This window comes from Crocuta crocuta, unplaced genomic scaffold (assembly GCF_008692635.1).
Source record: "Crocuta crocuta isolate KB4526 unplaced genomic scaffold, BGI_CrCroc_1.0 scaffold168, whole genome shotgun sequence".
Lineage (NCBI taxonomy): Eukaryota > Metazoa > Chordata > Mammalia > Carnivora > Hyaenidae > Crocuta > Crocuta crocuta.
The window spans coordinates 584,163-603,863 of NW_027532591.1; the positions used below are offsets into that span (position 1 = coordinate 584,163).

A 19,701-nucleotide genomic window follows, 5' to 3' on the forward strand; every position below is an offset into this window, starting at 1 on the left:
CTGGCAAGCCTCTCTTCCTCCCCGGGCCTCAGTGTCCCCGCCTGTTCAATGTGGGCAGAGTGGCAGTGGCCCCTTGCAGCTTCCTAGCCATGTGCCTGCCCTGCGGCCCCACTCACGTGGGCAGCACGCTTCCCAGTCATCCCAGAACCTGGGGGAACCCCCATACCATTACTCTAATTGCCTATGGCAGGTGGTGACAGGTGGGAAGCCAGATGGTCAGCATGCTGACAGCCCCGGGGAGGTCTGAGGAGAACAGACAGTGGACAGGCTGTGCGGGAACCCAGAGGCTCCTACATGGAGGAGGCGAGAGGCTGGGACCGCAGAGGGTGGACAGAGGGCGAGGCTGCATACCTCTGGGCTGGCTTCGTGTCCCTCACTGGCCTGCCTCTGTCCCTGAAATCCACCTTGGAACCACTGCAAAAGACACTGGTCAGGGCGTGAGAGACCCGGGTTCTGGTCCAGGACCCATCACGCTCACTCTGAGACCTCGGGCAAATCCATTATGCTCGGATGCTCCTGGTGTCTCTGTGTACACGGGAGGGACGCGCCGGCGCCCGCGGCTCTCGGGCTCTATGGAGAAGGCTTTTGTTTGACTTCAGAGACCCCTCCCTTCCTCCCTCTCTCCCTCCCTTTACCTATTCAGTGCATTAATCTGACAAACACTGAGGGAGTGCAGATCTAGTGCTAGCCAGCGGTGAACACACAGGGGCCTGTTCCAGCCACTCAGTCTCGAGAATCAAAGTCTTCGGATCTGGGTTAAGTACTAGGCAGAGGGAAGCACAACCTCAAATCAGGGAAGACTTCCTGGAGAAGGCACTGCTAGCTGAAGGGTGGGATAAGAATTAGCCAGGTGAGGGGCGCCTGGGTGGCTCAGTCAGTTGAGCGTCTGACTTTGGCTCAGGTCATGATCTCACAGTCCTTGAATTCAAGCTCAGTGTCAGGTTCTTGGCTGCTTCAGATTCTGTTATCTCCCTCTCTCTCTGCCCCTCCCCCACCCCCGCCTCCCATCTTTCTCTCTCTCTCTCAAAAATCAATAAACATTAAGAAAAAAGAATTAGCCAGGTGAGGATGAGAATTGGGCACAGGCTGGGGGGTGTTGCAGACAAGGGGAACAGCACGTGTGAGGCCAGGCGATACGTGAGGCTCATTTGGGAAGCTGGCTATAGATGTCACACAGACAACACAGGCATAAACAGGACCTCCCGGGGCTCCGGCCTTGACCCAGTCCCATCGAGGACAGAGACCCAAGCTCCTGTCAGGGCTGTGAATCTCCTGAACAAGTGGCTTCTCTGTCCCGGCTTCAGTCTGCCAGTGTGTCAAACGGGTATTATCCCTCCGGTAGGGCTGTAAGATCCTAACGACGCAGGAAGAGTGAATGGCCTTCGGAAAAGCCCAGCGTGCACTCTCAAGTGATGAGCTAAGCCAGTCCCCAGTGGGGCCACAGAGTCATCCTACTGGTACCTGCCCCCAGAGTGTGATGGAGCCGGCAGGGGGCCTGGGTGTGGTGGCCTTGGACACACGGGTGGCAGGAACTCCCTGGCAGTGGATGCTTGGAACTCACTGCTGGGCAGCAGAGGCGGTTCCTCCCCTGCTTCCACGGAGACCCTTTAAAGGCCAGGGCCCCCAAGCGCAGCGCTGGTCCCCCCGGAGGATGTCAGGAGCCACCAGGGGAAGCAGGCTGCGTTAGGCTCTTCTGGAGCAGCACGGAGTATCTACAGAGGGCATTTGGCCACTGCGAAGGGAACGCTCCTGGAGCTGGCGGAGGGCGTGTTCGGAAGGGCCGAGCCTTACACAGCTGTGGCTGGACCCCGGGCACCACCTGACAGCGTCTCAGCGTCCAGTCAGTGCCCCTCCGTTCCCTCAGCCTCAGTGGTACCAGCCCTTACTGCGCTGCTTAAGACCTTGGCCAGAAGGCTTCTCCTACTTGGAGAAGTTGGAAGCAATCAGTCATGGGGTTTTTCAAATGCCATCTTTCCTTCTCTAAGCCACGCCCACCTTCACTTCCTTCCCTGCAGGGCAAGGAGACCAGTCTGCCCTCCTCCTGGATGTGGCTCCCTACACAAGCCACCCTCTCTGGGCTTGGTGTCACAGGACCCCACGATGGCACCGCACTATCCTGCTTCTCTTTGGAGCCTGACCACTGCCCCGCACCCAACTTCTTGGTGGGTTCCTCTTTCTCCTGCCCAGTAAGTGGGGGCCCCTCCGCCTTCTTCTCACGCATGATCTGTGAACAAATCATCCACCCACAGGGTTGTGACCACCATACAGTGCAGACCTCTCTGAACCTACTGCCCTAGCCCAGACCTGTTTGTCCAGCAGCCTATTGCACGTTTCCATCTGACATCTGCCAGAGACTACAGAATCCAATGCCCCCTCCCCTTCTGGGGAGCGTCTCACCTGAGCTCTGTCATCCAAATCAGATGGGCCCTGTCCTGACTCCTCATCTCCTCATCCAATGAATCCCAGGAGCCCCCTGATTCTGCCTCCTAACCGTGCTTGACCAGCCCAGGCCACTGGCAGCTTCTGCCTGAACCACGGCAGACGGTCTTCCTTGTGACCTCATTGAAGCTGGAATGGTCTTCCCGTAGCCCAGAGCCGCCCCTGTCAGAACGCGTTCCCAGCAAGCCGCTTGGGAGACTGTGAGTTTTTCGAGGGCGGGAGCCATGCCTGATTCATCCTTGGTCCCAGGGCTAAGCCCAAGTCTGGCACACAGCGGTGGCTTCGTGAACGCTTGTTGAATGAATGAATGACAAAACCCGTTACTCCCTATCCTTGCCGTGATCTCATTCTATCCCCAGAAGACTTGAGCTCACAGATGCCCTCCCCTCGTGGCCCCCACCCGGCCTCTTGGAGATGCTCCTGGGGTCCCGCCAATCCCAGGAGCTCGGGCCTTGCACTAAGCCCGAGTTGGGGCCCAGTGCTGTCCCCAGGGGTTGGCAGACAGGGCCCGGGCTTGCCTCCAAGGTCACAAATCCTGAAAAAGTCACCACACCCATCCTGGAACCTGCAGAGAGGAGTGGAAAGGCTCCAAAGGGGCCCCTCGGTGCTGGGGCCGAGCCTGCCTGGCTTACTGCTCAGCGGCGACTTCCAGTACTGACAGCTGCTTTCGGGCCAGCTCTCTGCAGGAAGGCACGTTCCAGTTCATCTGCCGAGGCTACACGCACAACGAGAGGAGGGAAGAGAGGGAGGACGGTGGGGGGGGGAGGGCACACAGAGCCACAGAGACAGAGAGCAGGGGAGAAGAGACTACAGAGGCCGAGAGAGAAGAGAGACACTCTCAGAGAGAGACAGGGAGAAGAAAAGAGCACCAGGACACAAGGAAACAGAGAGAAGATGGACAGATGAGAGCAGGAGAGAAGGACTGGGAGACTGGCTGTAAGAGACACACAGAGACATCAGGAGGAACAGAAAAAAGGAGAGACACTGAAACAGAAAGCAAGAGATAGAAAAAAGGCAAAAACAAGGGCAGAGATACAAAGAGACAGAGAGAGAGAGAAGGAGAGAAAGAGAGAAAAAGAACCCAGAAATGAAAACAAGGGGCACGCATGGTAGAGGAGAGACTGATCTGCTAAGAACATCATGGAAGGCTTCCTGGAGGAGGAACCCATGTAGCTAGGACTCCCAGAATGAGTGGGATCGCAGAGACATACGTGGAGGGGGGAGAGGGCAGGCAGGGCTAGAGGAGATGGGGCTGGTTTGGTGATCATCTCTCCAAGCCCATAGCCAGCGAGCCACCTTAGGGACATTTGTATGCAAACGGGAAGGTGTCCTGCTCTGCATGGGTGGGCACAGCCCCGTGGTCAGGTTTTAGTGGGAGAAAGGGCTCCCCTCTTCCAGGTGTAGGCAGGCCTGCACCAGGCACAGGGCTCAGAGAACAGAGCATTGGCCAGATCTAGCCTTCACCGTCGCTCACCCCAGCCTGACAGCCCGCGTTTACCTTCCGACATAGGAAGGCAGAGTAGGGCAGAGCCAAGCACCTTGGTCTGGGGTTTGGACAGAAATCGTGGCTCAACAGTCCAACTGGCTATGTGACTTCAGGCAGTTTCCTTCCCCTCTCCATGCCTCAGTTGCCCTACATGGTCTCATGGGTCTTTCCATCTCTACAATTCAATCACCTGACAGCCTGAACACAAACTCCTACTTAGTGAGTCTCCTGGGTACATGGCGCTTCTCCAATGTCATCTCACTTCACCTTTTTGGGAGCCTGTCCGGGCTCCCCCACAGTTTACAGACAAGGACATGAGAGCTCAGAGAGAGGGAAGGACATGCCCTAGGTCACACAGCTGGTGAAAGGCCAAGCTCCGACTCCCACCCAGAGATGTTCGAGCTCACTGCACACTCTCGAACATTCGCTCTGAAGCATTAGCATCTGCAAGGGATCCTGAGGTCACATTTGGGGGCAGGAGGCTGTCAACAACGTGCGTCCTTTCCAGGGCTCACCAGATCGGAGAGGAAAGTGTGTGAGCGCTCAGCAGGAAGGATACACCAATTAACAAGGTGATTTCGAGACAGTGTTGGGGGGCCGGGCAGAGGGGAGAACCAGATGTTCCCACAAAGGTTCCGAAGTAACACGGGCTCCCCTCCACCAGCACACATGTTTTCTCCTCCTGGAGGAGGGATCCTGAGCTCGTATTTATGTTCTGTCTGATATTAATGCAAGGGAAACTTTCAAATGCTAATCTAGCTTCCAGGATTAGCCGGCCGGATGTCAAGCGACTGAGGTGTTTGTTTTCCTGAGGAAGTGTGACAGGAGGGCTGGATGGGGGGACCCGGAGATGCACGGACACTAGGGGTACCGCAGGGCTTCTGATCTCCCAAGGAGGCTCTGCTTGGGAAACTAGCAGAGCTGGGTCCTTTTTCTCTTCTTTCACCAGCCAGCCATTTTCCGTTCAGTAAGGGCTAGGATGACGCCTCCCCTGCACCCAGTCTTGTGCCAGGAACTGAGACACATGGTCCCCAACCCGGAAGAGATCACAGTGCCGGGATGGGAGGGGGAGCAGGCATGCAAACCCTTACAGGGCAGTGAGAGCCCAGCAGCGAGGAGGCCACCAGGGGCTAAGGGGCTGAAAAGGAAGGGCTTTCACGACGGAGGACATAGCAGGTGCACAGGCACAAAGGGAAAAAGGATGTGGGTATGCAGCCCACCACCAGTGATTCTGGGTTGTTGGAATGTAAAGTGAAAGGGGAGGTGGGCAGTGGTGAGGGTCAGGTGGCAGGACAAGACTAAGCTGGGCCTGAAGGACACTCTCCCAGGCAGCTGTCCCCCTTGGTAAGGGAGTGAGTGTTCCATCCCTGGAGGTATGTAAGCAGAGAGTCAGTGAGTGCCTGTCAGGCCTGCACAGAGGGGGATGAGACACCCTCCAGGGAGCTGGGTGTGTCCGGGTGGAACCCAATTCTGCCCCCTTCACACCTGCTTCTCTTTGGAGACTTCCAGAACCCAGGATGTCAGAAACAAAGAGCCCTGAGCCTTCAGCTTCTCAGCTTGGCCCTGCTGTTAAATAATGGGATGATGGGTACAAATATCAAGGAAAGCAACCCCACCTGCAGTTTCTCCAGAACTCAGACTCAATTAGACACTTTGATTCATAGTCTCACTTGACCTCACTAGGATCTTACTGAGGCAGCAGAACTTGCCGGGTGTCATACAGATGGAGGGCGGCAGAACCGGGGTTTGCCTACGCCTGCTCACGGCTTGGAGTATGTCTGTTTAAAGGGCGCCATAAGGAGGCAGCTGATGAGGCTGGGGCTCCCTGGGCACGGGGCAGGCTCCCTCAGGGGCTGGAGCTGCTTCTGGGTCTCTGACACCTGTCTGACAGTTGACCAGTTTGGGGGGGTCCCCTTCAAGACCTCCCGCTGTTGTGTACTTCCTCTTAGAAGCACGCCCCCTCCCCCAGACCCATCCCTCCAAGCCAATCCTCTTGGTTCTTTTTAAAGCCCCGAGGCTTTTAAATTGGGGCCTTTTCATTCCTTTTGGACCAGATCGTCTTTCAATTAATATTATTTAGAGGTGAGAAAGCCTCGTGACTGCACCCCACCCCATTAGTGAGGACACAAGCCCTGGGGGCTTTCTGCACCTTGAGGGGCCTGGAGCCAGCAGCCCCTCCTCTGCAAGCCCTTGCTGGGAGCTCCTGGCGTGTCCCAGGCCCTGGGGACCCTGAGATGGGTCAGACATGGAGACCTTTCCTCCTGGGGTCTGACACAGCTCTAGCCCCAAGCAAGAGCTGTGCAGTGTGGCTGGAGGTCACCAGGAGGCGCTGAGGGAGAGCCCCAGAGACAGCCTGTGATGGTTCTGTGACCGCAGGGCGCGAGCCACGGCCAGGGTAACCCCTCTACAACATCCAGAGGCTCCTTGCCTGGGATCACAGCACCCGGGACCCTGGGAGAACTTCCCGGTGGCCAACCTGCCCCTGAGCCTCCCTGTTACTTGGAGCTGAAGCCAGCTCTGGAGGTCTCTGGGCGGCCTCTGTCCAATCTGGGTCCTGGGAGACCACAGAATACTTCTGCCCCCCCCACCCCCCATGGCCCTGCTCTCTCCTGTGGGGCAGTCCTGTCCCAGAGGGACTGTGGGCCCTGAGGGCCCAGGACTCAAGGCATAATGACAAGAGCTCACACTCATCCAGGGACGGCGCTGCCCTGGGCACTGACCCGTACAGGTGCAGGTACCCCGACTCTCAGGCTCGTTTTAGACAGGAGACATCTGACGTCAGAGGAGCGAAGTACCTGCCCAGGCGACTACCTGTATGGAGAAGCACTAGGTGTCTAATTTAGACAGTCTGGCTCTGAGCATACACGCTTAATCTAGGCCACTCTCGTCTCCTGCCTTCTCGTCACAGCCCAGCAGGAGCGCCGAGCCCATGGCTGATATTCCATATACCCCGGCTCACCGACACCCAGCCTGGGACATGGGTCCTCATTCTTTACTCCCCCCATTCCAGAGGGCAGGGCTGGCCCCTGTTAGGGCCCGGCTAGCAGATGGGTGCTCCCCTGGCTGGCTGGCCCGCTGCCCTGGGCTGAAACCGGAAGGGTGACTGCGGCCAAGGACCACAACCCCAAGCAGGCGTGCCAGCGGCCAGATGTGCACATGGTGGGGAGCGGGGCCCTTTGAAGCGCCGCTGGAAACTCTGAGACACTTCCGGACGCTGTGGCCTCGTGTTCCAGCACGAGGAATGTGGCGGGCCATGGGCGTTCCCCTGGGAGAGGAGAAAGTGGCTGGGCGTATGCTGTCTGTTTGTCTGGTCCCTTGTTTTTAAGGTTACAAAGGCCCTAACTGGGACTGACTGCTCTTCTATGCTCCTAGACGAGCTCTGAGGGGCTTTTGTCCCTGAGGCTATGGAGTGGGGGACCCAGGTGGGAGGGAGGTGGGTGTGGGTATTGTTCTGACAGCCATGGAAATGATGAGGAGCTGGAAGGTGGCTGGACCTGCATCAGAAAAGTTTTAACTCGTTCTTACCTCCTCCAGGAAGCCTTCTCTGACTTCCCTTCCCTTCTAGACTGGGAGATGACAGAGTGCTCAGCACAAGCAGGCCTATGATAAGGAAATCCTGCAGGGCTGTGGGGGCGCAGGGCGGAGGTGGTGGGAAGCCCAGGGACAGGAGGGAAAGGGCACTCTCGGCACAACAGAGGGCCCAAGCAGCAGCTGGATTTTTCATTTTGAGGGGAGGAGATTGGCCATCAGTAAGAATGGTCTAATATGTGACCAACATTTCACTCCAGTTCTGTTTCTCTCAGTTCCCAACTGTACCTCGACTTACCCATCTGTCAAATGGAATAATAAATACCATCCTGTATCCCTCCAAGAGGAACTGAGGACACAGAGGTCATATGAAATTCCTTCAGGCACGATGGTACCACCTTCAGGGAGCTACTGTTGCTGTTCTGAATAAAACAGACATTACTGGTATTTGGTACGCTGGGATCCAACCCCTTCTCTCGGGCCCGGGGCTTCACCACCAATCGACTAAAGTACCCCAGCCCCCGGCGTGTTTCTGAGTCCGGGGCTGAGGGGCTGGCCCTCGGGCTGGGGTGAGAAAGGCGGAGCGGCCTGGGGGCTGGGGGCGCTGGGTGTGCGGGCCCTGAGGCAGCGGCGCCCATGCCTGTGTCTGCTGCTCACACAGCCCACCTGAGAACTCTTCCAATCCCACTTTATGCCTGGACTTCTGCTTCTCGTGGGCACAGGTGGCAGCTGCCCGACAGGGAGGGATCTCAGATGCTGGAAGGCTCTTTGCTCCAAAATCCTCCCATGGGATCAGAGAGGGACTGAAGCAAACCAAAGCAAAACACGGGGTTCTTAGAGCCACCAACCCTTTAACAATGGGATTGAAAGGCTTGGCATGTCAGAAGGTAGAACCATATTCAGATGGGAACTCTTTAGGATTCTGGAATGTACGGTAACCACCGGCGCTAGGGTTTGCCAGGAATGGGCCCTAGTGGTTATCCGGTCCACCTTTGAATCTGGTTTGTACTCCAACCCAGCTCTGCCAGCTCCTGCATTACTTATTCTAACCCAGATTCCAGGATGGCTGATAAGTAAACAGCTCCAGAAGGGCCAGTTCCCTGGAGCTAGGGACAAAATAGTCATTTTCTTTTCGTGCCTGGGACTGAGACCTCCCTATCCCTCCAAGGCCTGAGGGACTAACGCGATGACTAAACGTAATGAACTTGACTCTGGCTGATTTGGTCTGGCTTGTCTTCGCAGAACATCCCCTGGCTATTGGTGATTCTGAGGAGGTAAGGGCCCTGCCCTGGAGGGGTTCACATTCACCAAGATGCTCACGGAGCAGCAGGTGCGAGGATAAAACCTGGAGAAGGCCTGGCATTCACACCCTAGCTGTTCGGTGTTGTGTAGAAAACCGTGCAACCCGTGACGAGAGGCCACTGTGGGTTCATGGGCCCTTGATGCCAGTCAGCAGTCTGTGTTCCTAGCGGTCAGAGCAGACGCAAAGCAGCCTTGTGCTCGGCTCCTGGTCCACGCAGACATCACTAGTCAATTGGGGCCTCTTCTCTGCCGAGCTCTGACTTGGTCTTATCGCCCCTTACACCACCTCGCTCTGGGCATCGTGACCAATCAGTGTCTGCCAGCCCGGGGGTGAAAGCTGTTTAGCTCCCCGTCCATGCCAGCTCTATGGCCAGTCTTGCTTGCGTTCACATCAAGTGTTCTTTCTTGAAACCAGCAACCCCCCACTTTCCTCCTCTTTCTCTGCCGATGCCTTCACCTTCTACCTTACGGAGCAGAGCTGTGATTAGAGAGCCATCAGGTTACTTTTCCACTAGCAAATTACTCGTCTGCCAGCCTCCTCCGTCCTTCCAGGACAGATGAGGAAGTGCTCTTCTCTACCCAGGCCAGACCTTCTACCTGAGCTCTGGCCCCACCCTTCCTACCTTCTTGGAAGCCTGGGCTAGTAATATTCCCCGCTGAGCGGCCTCACCCCTCCTCTGTGTTTCTTTCCATCATGTTTCAGGCATGCTCAATTCCCTCCGGTAGTAAGAACAGCTGGGTGGGTAGGGCGAGCAATAAAGTTACAAATTTTTATTTTGCCAAGTAAGGGCTTTGCAAGGTCCCTTTGCCTCACATCACCATCATTTGTTTTAAGACTTTTATTTAAAAATTTTTAACACTTACTTACTGTTGAGACAGAGAGAGACAGAGCATGAACAGGGGAGGGGCAGAGAGAGAGGGAGGCACAGAATCTGAAGCAGGCTCCAGGCTCTGAGCTGTCAGCACAGAACCCAATGTGGGGCTCGAACCCATGAACCATGAGATCATGACCTGAGCCAAAGTCGGACACTTAACTGACTGAGCCACCCAGGTGCCTCACATTTTTTTTTTTAAAGCAAAAGATGTTTAACTTCAAGAATGGTAGAAAGGAGGTAATTTCAGAATATTAGTTAAGCCTGAAACTGAATAAATTTAGTTAACAAAACCTCACCGCCTAGTACCTATTTTCCTAAGTTGTTTCTAGAGCAGAAGAAATCCAGAACATGCACAAGATCTTGGGGGGCCCTCAGCTGGTCCCTGAGGCTGGTAGTCAGGAACTGGGCCTTCCCTCCCCCTGGACATTCCTCTCCTGGGCAGTGGCCTGGGCCATCCCAGAAGGCCTGGGTTTGCACACTGGCCACAGCCACCTCCTGGAGGACAGGGCTTCTGTCTGATGTCACCCCCAGATGTCCCCCAGGCCTGGTCAGAACTGTCACGCATGTTCACACCCCACCTGCCCCTGAGCCCACCGAGCAGCCCCCAGAAGGGGTCAGATTGTGGCTCGCTCCAGAAACACCACTAAGTAGAGTACTCTTCTGTGGGATGTGCCGCCTAAAAAGATACCCTTCCCACAAACCCATCAACATTTCCAGAATTCTAGAGCAAGGGCTCCGTGTATGGAGGAAATGGCTAGGACTAGGGACCTGAGAAACCGGATTCCAGTTGAAGGTCTGCCTGCATGGCCTTGAGGAAGCCATTCTTCCTCTCTGGACCTTAGTTTTCATCTGCAAAATGAGTATCATAAAACCCATCTCCTGGTGTCATTGTGAAGATGGCAGGTAATGTAGGCTAAGAGCCTGGGGTGGCGGCTGGCACACAGGAGCTTCTATGATAAGAGTCCCTCCACCATGGTAGAGACTTTTAATTCGTGATCTAAAACAAATATATTTAGCACAATCTGATGAAGCAGGTGTATTATCCCCATTTTGCAGACGAGAGACTGAGGCCCTTGGAGGTGAAGTGGCTTTCCCGATGTCTCTCCGCAGACAGGGGTAGAGCCGCACTTTATACACAAGCACCCTGACACCAAAGCTCTTACTCTTTGTACTGAATCTCTCTGTAGGGGCAGCCAGATTGCTCTCAGCACTGGAAAGCCTAGCTGTACCTGTGGCCTTTCAGGAAGGGATTCTGGAGCAGAGGTGGGCTGAGGAAGAATCTGGATGGCACTGGGTGGGGAGGGGCAGGTGGAGGCTCTCTTTCGGGCCTGCCTTAGCTGGAGCCATGGAGCCTGAGGCTGGCCTCAAATGGCAGAGCATCAGAAGGGGCTTGGCTCAGACACCAGGCAAGCCCAGGCTGGGGCGGGGTCAGAGGTGCCTACCATTATGTTTCTGTTTTCTAAGGCATTTCCTAGAGATACACATTGCACCTGGATCTGAGAGACCTTTGCATGAGCAGACACACCTGGGACGGTTGGGCACAGTTCCAGCGGCATGGGTCCCTCCTCCTTCCCATAGCCTTGGGGGACCCTGGGCCTTCTTTGAGGACCAGACAGAGGATGGGCAACAAGAGTCCGCACCCAATGGTCTAGGAAGGCCTGGGCTGGGGCTGCAGAGGCGCCCAGGCAGAAGCGTGGGGAGTGGAGTGGGGGTGTCCGAAGGGCATCTGCAAGTTGCAGGCTGCCCAGGGGTATCTGTCCTAGCGCTTCACGTAAATCTTCAGCTGCCACAGGATGCAGGACTCGGGAGTTACATACCCGTAAGAATGCAGTGAGGGAGGCATGGACTTTTCTCCCTCTGCACTGTGCCTGGACACATTCCATGCCAATACAGCGGCCGTCACAGGTCTGTATAGCCGGCTCCCTGACTGCACGTGAGAACAGAGTCCCTGGATCATAGCTCCTGGGCCTGGGGTCCAGCCCTGGCTCTCTCCCTGACTGGCCATGAACTTGACCCATATCTTGACCTACAGGGACCTCAGTCTATCTGGAGCTAGAATGAGGGGGGCAGGCTTGAGCTTGGAGTCTGCATCCATCTTTGAAATTCTCAGGTCAAGGGTAGATGTGCAGTGCGGGGTAGAACGTTTGTTTCAGGAGCCTCTAGTACAGCTGCCAGCCAGGTCTGCACATGGCTCTGGGCTTGTGTTATTGGCTGGCAGGTCTCCGGGAGCCAAGGTGGGGCTCACACGGCCCCAACTTTCCTGCTGCCCTGTCTACCAGGCCCAGAGGAGACCAGAAAGGAAGCATCTGGCCAACGTTCATCCACTTGTTCGTGCCTTCCCTCATTCTTTCCTTCATACACTCATCAAGTTTGACACCTATCACACAGTGCTTCGGACACAGGAGGAGTATGTGGTGCATGCCTTCCCGGAGTTCAAGGCAGAGCGGGCAGGAGACAGAGCCAGCAGCAGGCACTGGCTGTGTCGTGGGGAGCGGCCTGGAGGCGGCGAAGGCTGAGTGGAGCCGAGGAGGCTGGAGCTGATGGAGGCTTGGACTGGGACCGTGGCAATGGGGAAGGATGGAGCAGACGGACAGGAGTCATTTCAGTGGTCTGTCAACAGGACGAACCAGGGACCAGCTGGACCCCAGAGATGGGAAGAAGCCAGAGGAGCGCATGGTGCCCACATGCTGGCCGAGGGCCTGAGCAGACGCTTGTGTCTCCAAGGACCTGGGTTTTAGGAGAAGGCGGCCAGTGTCCAGGGCCACCCACACCACTGTGATTTTCATCTCCAGGCTTTCCCATCTCCCCACCCACAGGGAAGAGCTGGCCTCAGACCCTAGCTGGCTCTGGCCCCGGGCCCTGGGACACGTGGGGCAGGGAGACCCTGGCACCCTGGCAGGCCACGTGGAGTGCTGGGTCTCTTACAGGACTCTCTCAAGGATCAGGCTTACCAAGGGCCCTCCGAGGCCTGGAGAGATGCCCGGAGGCTGGCATGCCTCCGAATAGCTCCCTCCTGTAGCCCCTAGGGGGCCGCTCTGGAGTGGGAACACTGCCCAGGTGCTCAAGGGGAGAGGGCTCGGGTGGCAGCCGGACGGGGAGTGAGACGGTGTGTCTGGGAGCACTCCCCCTCCTGCACCTGTCCCCAGAGCTGTCCTGACTCATGCCAGGTCCCCAGGAGGCTGCACCTGGAGGGTAGCCTGGCCCTCTCCATGTGGCCAGACAAGTCTTACTCCTGCTGGCACCTCCAAACTCTCCGACAGGAATCCCTCTCTTCTCTGAAAACTGTTCGAATAGTGCCTGGAATCATCAATGGCCCTAGCGCTTTCTGAAGACCTCTGTTCAGATGAGTTAACTGAGGCTGTAAGAGGGGATGGGATCCACCACAGCCCACACCGGGCCACAGCAGTGCCAACACAAGCTGGGACTCTTTCTGTCCAGCTGCAGGTATGGCCTCAAGGGGCTGACCCATGAGCCTCTCCCGTGACGGGGGCCATGCAGGAGGGAGGACAGGCACAGTCAGAGGAGCCTGGCTCTTCCTTGAAGGGTATGGGGTTGAATGGCAGGGCGGGGCGAGGCGGGCCTCACACAGGGTTGCGAGGACGCTTGAGCAGGCGGCAAGTGCACGGGCAAGGGGCCGGGGAAGGGAAAGTAGAGACAAGGTGGCAGTGAGGGCTCCCCCCAAGGCATGGTGGCCCCGGCTTCATTCTCGCAAAGTAGGCGGTGGACTGCGCCCATGTGAGCAAGAAATACATTTCTACTGCTGTGACTCTCGAGCAAAAGCTGACGAACAAAGGAGGCAAATGCAATACCCTGGTCTCATCATAGACATCGCTGTCACCATGGGAGGCAGCCTTAGGGAAAGGAAGAAGGAGTGAGGGAGAGGAGGGAGGAAGAGAATGGAGGGACAGCGAGGGAGATGCCGAGCAAGCTCTGACATCTAGACTTCCCTTTGTACAAAGAGGCTAGAGCTCTCAGGAGAAGGACCAAGTTCATGGTCCACAGTGGGACAACAAAATTGGTATTAACTCTCTTGATGCTGCTGAGGATGGAGAAGGTAGCTGCCATTCTGAGTTCCCCCCATTAGGTTATTTAAATGTTACTGTTGATTTTTATAACTCTTCCACGAGGTAGATATTTTTGATTCATCAAATGGTCTTTGCTATCACTGCCCATTCACAGAAGAGGGGCCGGAGACCTTGCTGGCAGTGTGCCAAGGTCACGCAGCCTAGCTGGGCTCTGGAGTTGGGACGTGGGGTGCCGGAGCCTGCCTTCTCCCCACCTGGCCCCACGTTGCTCATGGGCTTGGCCCTGGGTCTCCCCAGGGACAGGGGCGGGGATGGCTTAAGGCTGGACGGGCAGTGGGAGCCGGCTTTGGTTCTGGGCTCTCAACACGGCCTCCTGGGGCATGAAGGGGGGATGAAAGTTGTCCTGACCTTGGCAAGGACACTCCTCTGGCTGACAGGGCGTGTTATGAAGGAGCACTCGGCCAGAAACAGGAGACTGGTGCCGTGTGGCCTCTCCTGCTCCATTCTGGACCTCTACTTCTCCTTCCTGAAGCAGAGGCCAGGAGAGGGGCTCACCCATCTCTCAGCCTTTAAGGATCCTGCACGCAATCCCTTCCCCACTCCGGCCCAAACCTGCTCCGAAGGCAAAGAAGCAGATCTTGTCCTCGTTCTCCCGCAGAAGTGCCATGACCCTCCTCCCCATCCGCTCGTTCCTCTTGTGGATGAGCTCGTGGCGGAAGTAGCTGTCGATCTCCTGTGCCGTCACCTGCTCGTGCGGCGGGAGGGTGGTGTTGATGAAGCTGGGCAGCTGTAAAGGCAAGACAGAGGCTGCCTTCAGTGCCCTCTGGGGCAAGATGGCGTTGAGCAAACCCACACAGCCCAGCCGAGCGGGCAACTTACCTCTATTGAACGGCCCTGCGGGGGTCTATCCACTTTGTGTGTGGTTTTAATCAACCCAAAAGCGCTTTGAGAGGAGTATTGTTATTCCAGTTTCACAAACAAAACCAGACAGAGTGGAAAGGTCCAGGGACAAGTGCAAAGTCACACAGCTAGCGAAGGAGCAGCCGGGGAAGGTGAGCCCTGGCCTGCCGCCTCCCACGAATCTCGCTGTGTCTCCACCTGATTGGCCCTCAGCTTCCAGATGCGAAAGGCTGTGAGGCCGGTGGCTCTCAGCTCCCTCGTTGTCCTGCCTCCGGCACCCAGCCCGGTGTGCAAGGAATTCAGGTCAGCGAGCAGGGCCGGGGGGTCGGCTGAGCTGCCTGGTGTAGCAGAATGGTCAGAGGGCCCGGGGTCAGGCTGGCCTGGATTCAGGCCTGGTTCTGTCACTGTGTGACTCTGGCCAACGTACTTAACTTTTCTGAGCTCTGGTTTCCTCATGTGTAAGATGGGGATATCTGCGATGGCGGGTGCTGTAAGGACTGTGTTCAGCCCAGCCCACCCTCCAGAGGCAGCAGGAGGGGTCATGGCCTCTGGTTTTCCCCATGCCTGAGCCCCGGTTGGCACTACCATCTCGCCATCCCCAGCCCCACTACTTCTCAGAGCACAACCAAATCCCTCCGTCCGTTCTTGAAAACTTAAAGTCCAGGACCGTGGCTTCATCCCATAATGAGGGTTTATTCAACACCCCTGGAACTTTCCACATTTCTTAGCTCTGGGTTAGCTATCCACACCCAGTTATGTGGCTGGCATTTTATTAAACTAGGCAGGGAACTCTCTGAGTCCAGGGACACACCCTTTGTCACTCCTGGGCCCCAAGTGCCTGACACAAAGTAGGTGCCCGGTGACGTTTCTGGAACCTTGAACATAGAGTTGTTCTGTCCTTCCTCACTGCACTGAGTCCTCCTGGGTTTTCCCAGGATTTTGTCCTTCCGGCCTGGTTGCTGGGCCCAGGTGTTTCCAGCACTGTGGACTCCAGTTGTGGGTGGAGCCTGAGAAGAAGACATGGCCACTGAGGAAACTGAGGCAGGGAGCCAGAATATACTATTTCCCCAGAACACCTAACTGTCATTCCAACTTCCAAGCCCTGTGCTCAGGATGCCTTCCATCTGGAGTCTCCTCTTCTATTTCTCTCTCTTCATCAGCTCAAGCTGAAGCACAGAACGTGAGGCCTAGCTCACTGATGGGAGTGTTAGATAGAGAATGGCACTAGGAGACTAAATTCCTACAGGGCTTAGCCCCCAAAGGTCATGCGGCCCAGCCGTATGGCTTTTAGAGCCACTGACAAGTTGTCAACACTCTTTCTGAGGAAAATGGAGACGTCAGCAGAGGCTGAACCTTCAGAGATTTGGACAGGGCTAGGACATCTGTCTCTGATATCTGCTGGCCAAGGACCAGGGTGCTCCCCAGAGTGGAAGGGGAGGGACTTCTCTGCCATAAAGGACTGATTCGCCGTTCTGGAATGACAAGGCAACAATATGACTAATGTGACCTAAAATGTACAACCTGCACAGCTGTGTACAGCAGCCCTTCCAGTGCCCAATCAGAGTTGGTGCCCGGGGACTATTTGGCAAATGGATAAATGAAGGCATGAAGCTCTCACCTCCTCCACCAATGATGAAAGGGATGATTGGAAGCCCTGACAAAGCAGGTCACTCTTGGACTTGACGCAGCTACAGGAAAGGCTTCTGAGTGGGGGACGAGCCGTGGCTCAGAAGGGTTATTTCTGGAAACATGGCCCTCTTTGTTCCTCAAGTGTGGGAAGGAACATGAGATGGTGTTATACCAAGAAACGAACGTTTGTTCAATCAGTGAATGAATGCGCGGTGGTGGTGATGAATGCGGGCCCTGAAGTCAGACAGCCAGGACAACCTGGGCTGGAATCCCTCTTTGGCCACTTACCAGTTGGGCTGCCTCTATAACTAGCAAGTTACTCGTGCTGTCTGACACTCAGTGTCCAAACTGGTAACGTGGGAGTAATACACGCTGTTGGAGGGATTAAATAAGATCAGTTTTAGAAAGTGCTTCATAGCACAGTGCGGAGCACAGAGAGAGTCCCGACTATGTGTCAGCTTTGTGGAACTAGCCTGGGGACGGATTTGGCTTCATTGCCTCACCCCTGTGATGGCAGAGGCTACAGGGAAGGGTGGCCATGGGCAGGGGTAGTGCCGGAGATGACAAAGGGAAGCCTTCAGAGCCATCAGAGAGCCATACAGGCAGGATTCTGCTTCTCTTCCCTTCTCCCAAGCATCTCCTCTGCTTCCTGACCATGAATGTGTGTTTGTGGAAAGATGAATCTCCAGTCATTCCTTAGGGAGCTGAAAAAATTTAACAAGGACAAAAACCAGAAAGTTCAATGTCAAAGCCACCAAGGAGCTGGGGTAGCCACCGGGGTTTCCCGGGCTGCCCGGCAGCTGCCTGACGTTCTCTGCATGTTTCACGCTGATGGGCGCTGGCTCCAGGCCAAGGATGGGACTTGGGTTGAAGCCCGGGCTGAGATGGAAACAAATTAATGATGTCATTAGACTTGTCAGGAGCCTTAAATCTCCCGTGATAAGTTTAAGTGCAGGACGCACCATAGAACTTTAAAGACATGTCAGGTCCCCAGGGCCTTAGAGCCATGGGTCTGAGGTGGGACGGCCGTAGGGCCGTGGGGCAGACCTTCAGCAGAGGCTCCCCTGGCCAGGACGGCGTCAGGTCTGGTGGTCAAGCGCTCAGGTCTGCTGATGTCACTGGCCTCAATGGCCTCATCCCGTCTGTTTAGCCCGTCTATCCCACAGACCCCTTCTAGGACCTTCCATGGGTCTGGCCCTGCGTCAGGCTAGGGGCCACGCAGCACCTTCTGACAGGGTCTGCTGCCCTGGATGGGGCTCACGGCCCAGAGAGGGAGTCAGAGCCCTGCAGGGCCCATGCTTGACAGGGGTGTGGGAGTTGAGTAGACATCTAATGGACAGCTGTGAGCCCTGGTTCATGTAGGACGGTCTGGGTTCACGGCTAGGGTAGACTGCTCCATGCCTGTTAATGATTCAGACTCTTGATTATACTTGACCTTTCACTCTCCAAAGGGCTGGGTCTGGATGATAGGTATATGGCCGCTCTACACCGAACACAGGCTGAGGGCTCAGACGAGGCTTCCCGGGGACGGGGCCTTTGGGTCACCCTGCTATTGCAGGGCATCAATGATGCAAGTGACCTGGGAGCTTCGGGAGGCTGAGACGTGAGCTGCTGCTGAAGGTGGGACGGTGGGGGGTGAGGCAGGACAGATCAAGGCCGAGGTGCACCCAGCGCCAGCGCCTGCCCCCCATCCTGGGCCCTGCACCTCTCCTCTGCACTGGCCACTTGGTCGTCTTCTGCACTGAGGCCAGAGGTGTTTTTCTGACCACATCACCCTCAAGCTTGGGCTCTGGGCTCCTGCCCCTCAGCAGGGATTTTCACCCCCACCCCCTGCTCTGCCCCCTGCTCTGCAAATCTTTCCCGGACCCCCCACATTCCCACACCCCCACCCCTCATCCCCACCTGGTAGACTCCGTTCTCAAGCCCAGCTCCACTACCACTTCTTCCCTGACTGAAGGCAGGGACTGCACCCCTCCAGCCGTGTGTCCTCGGCCTCCCACAGCCTTCCAGGCCTCCAGCTACAGATGCAGCCCCATGTGACCTGGGCCCTTTCTCTGTCAGAACCCGAGCACTGGATTTAGCCTTGCTACCCCGATTCTAGGCTTTTCTGCATCTGGGGACGGGGTGTCTAGTTGCCCTCTGCCTGTGTACCCAGAGGGCAGGGAGAGTGCGGCCTGTGTTGCTGTTCTGACCTGAGCGGGCCAATCCAACTGCACCCTCTGTCCTGTTTCAAGTATGGGCACCGCCCAGGGACCCCAGTGCTGTTCACCGGCCAGAGGCACATCAGTGGTCCTGGACGCACGCTCAAAGAAAGCGTGAGTTCGCTATCCCCTGAAGTTACCCCGTTCTGCCCTCTCTTAGCTCCGCAGCAGCCGCAAACAGAGCAGGGCCTGGTCCTGCCCAGCCCTTCATAGCCAGGCCGTCTGGAGTGTTGCCCAGGTCCCCTCGGCCACAGAGCTCACCAGCCTTTCTCCCCCCAGCAAATGACACCGGGCAGGGCTCCGGCTCAGAACTCTTGGACACCCAGACTCAGACTCGGAGCTCTCAGAGTCCTGAGCCTCCTCTGCATCTCTAGATCCTTCTCTTCACTGTCTACAATGCACAGAGCACAACACAAACCCGCCTTTGCTCCCTCGACGGCCGTTCCCTGGTACTCACGCTGCGCCGTGCCTTGTGCTGGGCACTGGGAGGGAGAGAGAGTTGCTTGGGGTCTAGAGGGTGGCCTGCACACACAGAACCTCTTGGCCTGGTCCCTGGCTACACCTCCAGCCCCACCCACACCCCACCTCCTGCCCTCTCTTGCCTCTGCTGGAACATTCCTCTTCCTCCTGTCCGTGGCCAAGTCAGGCTCTTCTCTGACCTCTCACCTTGCAGGCATCCTTCCTTCTTGCCCTGAGTCCATTTAAACTCCCGCTTCTGCCAAAGGCCCCTGTTGCACCCTCTACTCTCCCTTGGAGCGAGGGTCACACTTGGATGCCATTGCTTGTGGAATGTCCCCGTCTCTCCCAGGAGACTGTCGGCCCCATGAGGGCAGCTCTCTCTGCAACCCCCTCCTGCCCCACATCTCTTTTCATTGCACTGTTCCTGGTATTTACAAACAATTCCATTCATTCATTCAGCAACTGTTTACTAAGTCCTGCTCTGTGCCAGGCATTGCCCTAGCCAATCAGAATATACCGACGAACAAAACAGGTGCAAATGCCTGTCCTCAGAGAGCTTAGGCTCTAGTAGGGATGGACAAACAACACAACATCACTTACCAATGACTCACAATATGGAAGTATGTGAGAAAATAATTAAGACCATGGCGTGGGGTGGGGGGAGGGGAGCATAATAAAGGGGTTGAGAGAGTGGGAGCAGGATCAGGCTGCAATTCTAGTTCGGGGAGTTGGGGCTCATCTCACGGAGACGGTGATGTCTGAGTTAAGATGAGTGTGAGCTGTGGTGATACCCGGCGAAGGGCATTCCTGGCGGAGGGAACAGCCATCGAATAGGTGAAGCACGCCAGTGTGCTCGT

At 56.3% G+C, this 19,701-nt stretch overlaps 1 protein-coding gene across 1 annotated transcript in view; it reads right to left on the bottom strand.

The window, feature by feature from the left end:
- TRABD2B (TraB domain containing 2B) overlaps positions 1 to 19,701 on the bottom strand; it is a 209,443-nt gene that overhangs the window by 15,081 nt on the left and 174,661 nt on the right. Inside the window, exon 4 of the mRNA XM_077779784.1 lies at positions 14,268 to 14,442. Coding sequence (XP_077635910.1) covers positions 14,268 to 14,442 — 175 coding nt within the window. The remainder of the gene's footprint in view (positions 1 to 14,267; positions 14,443 to 19,701) is intronic.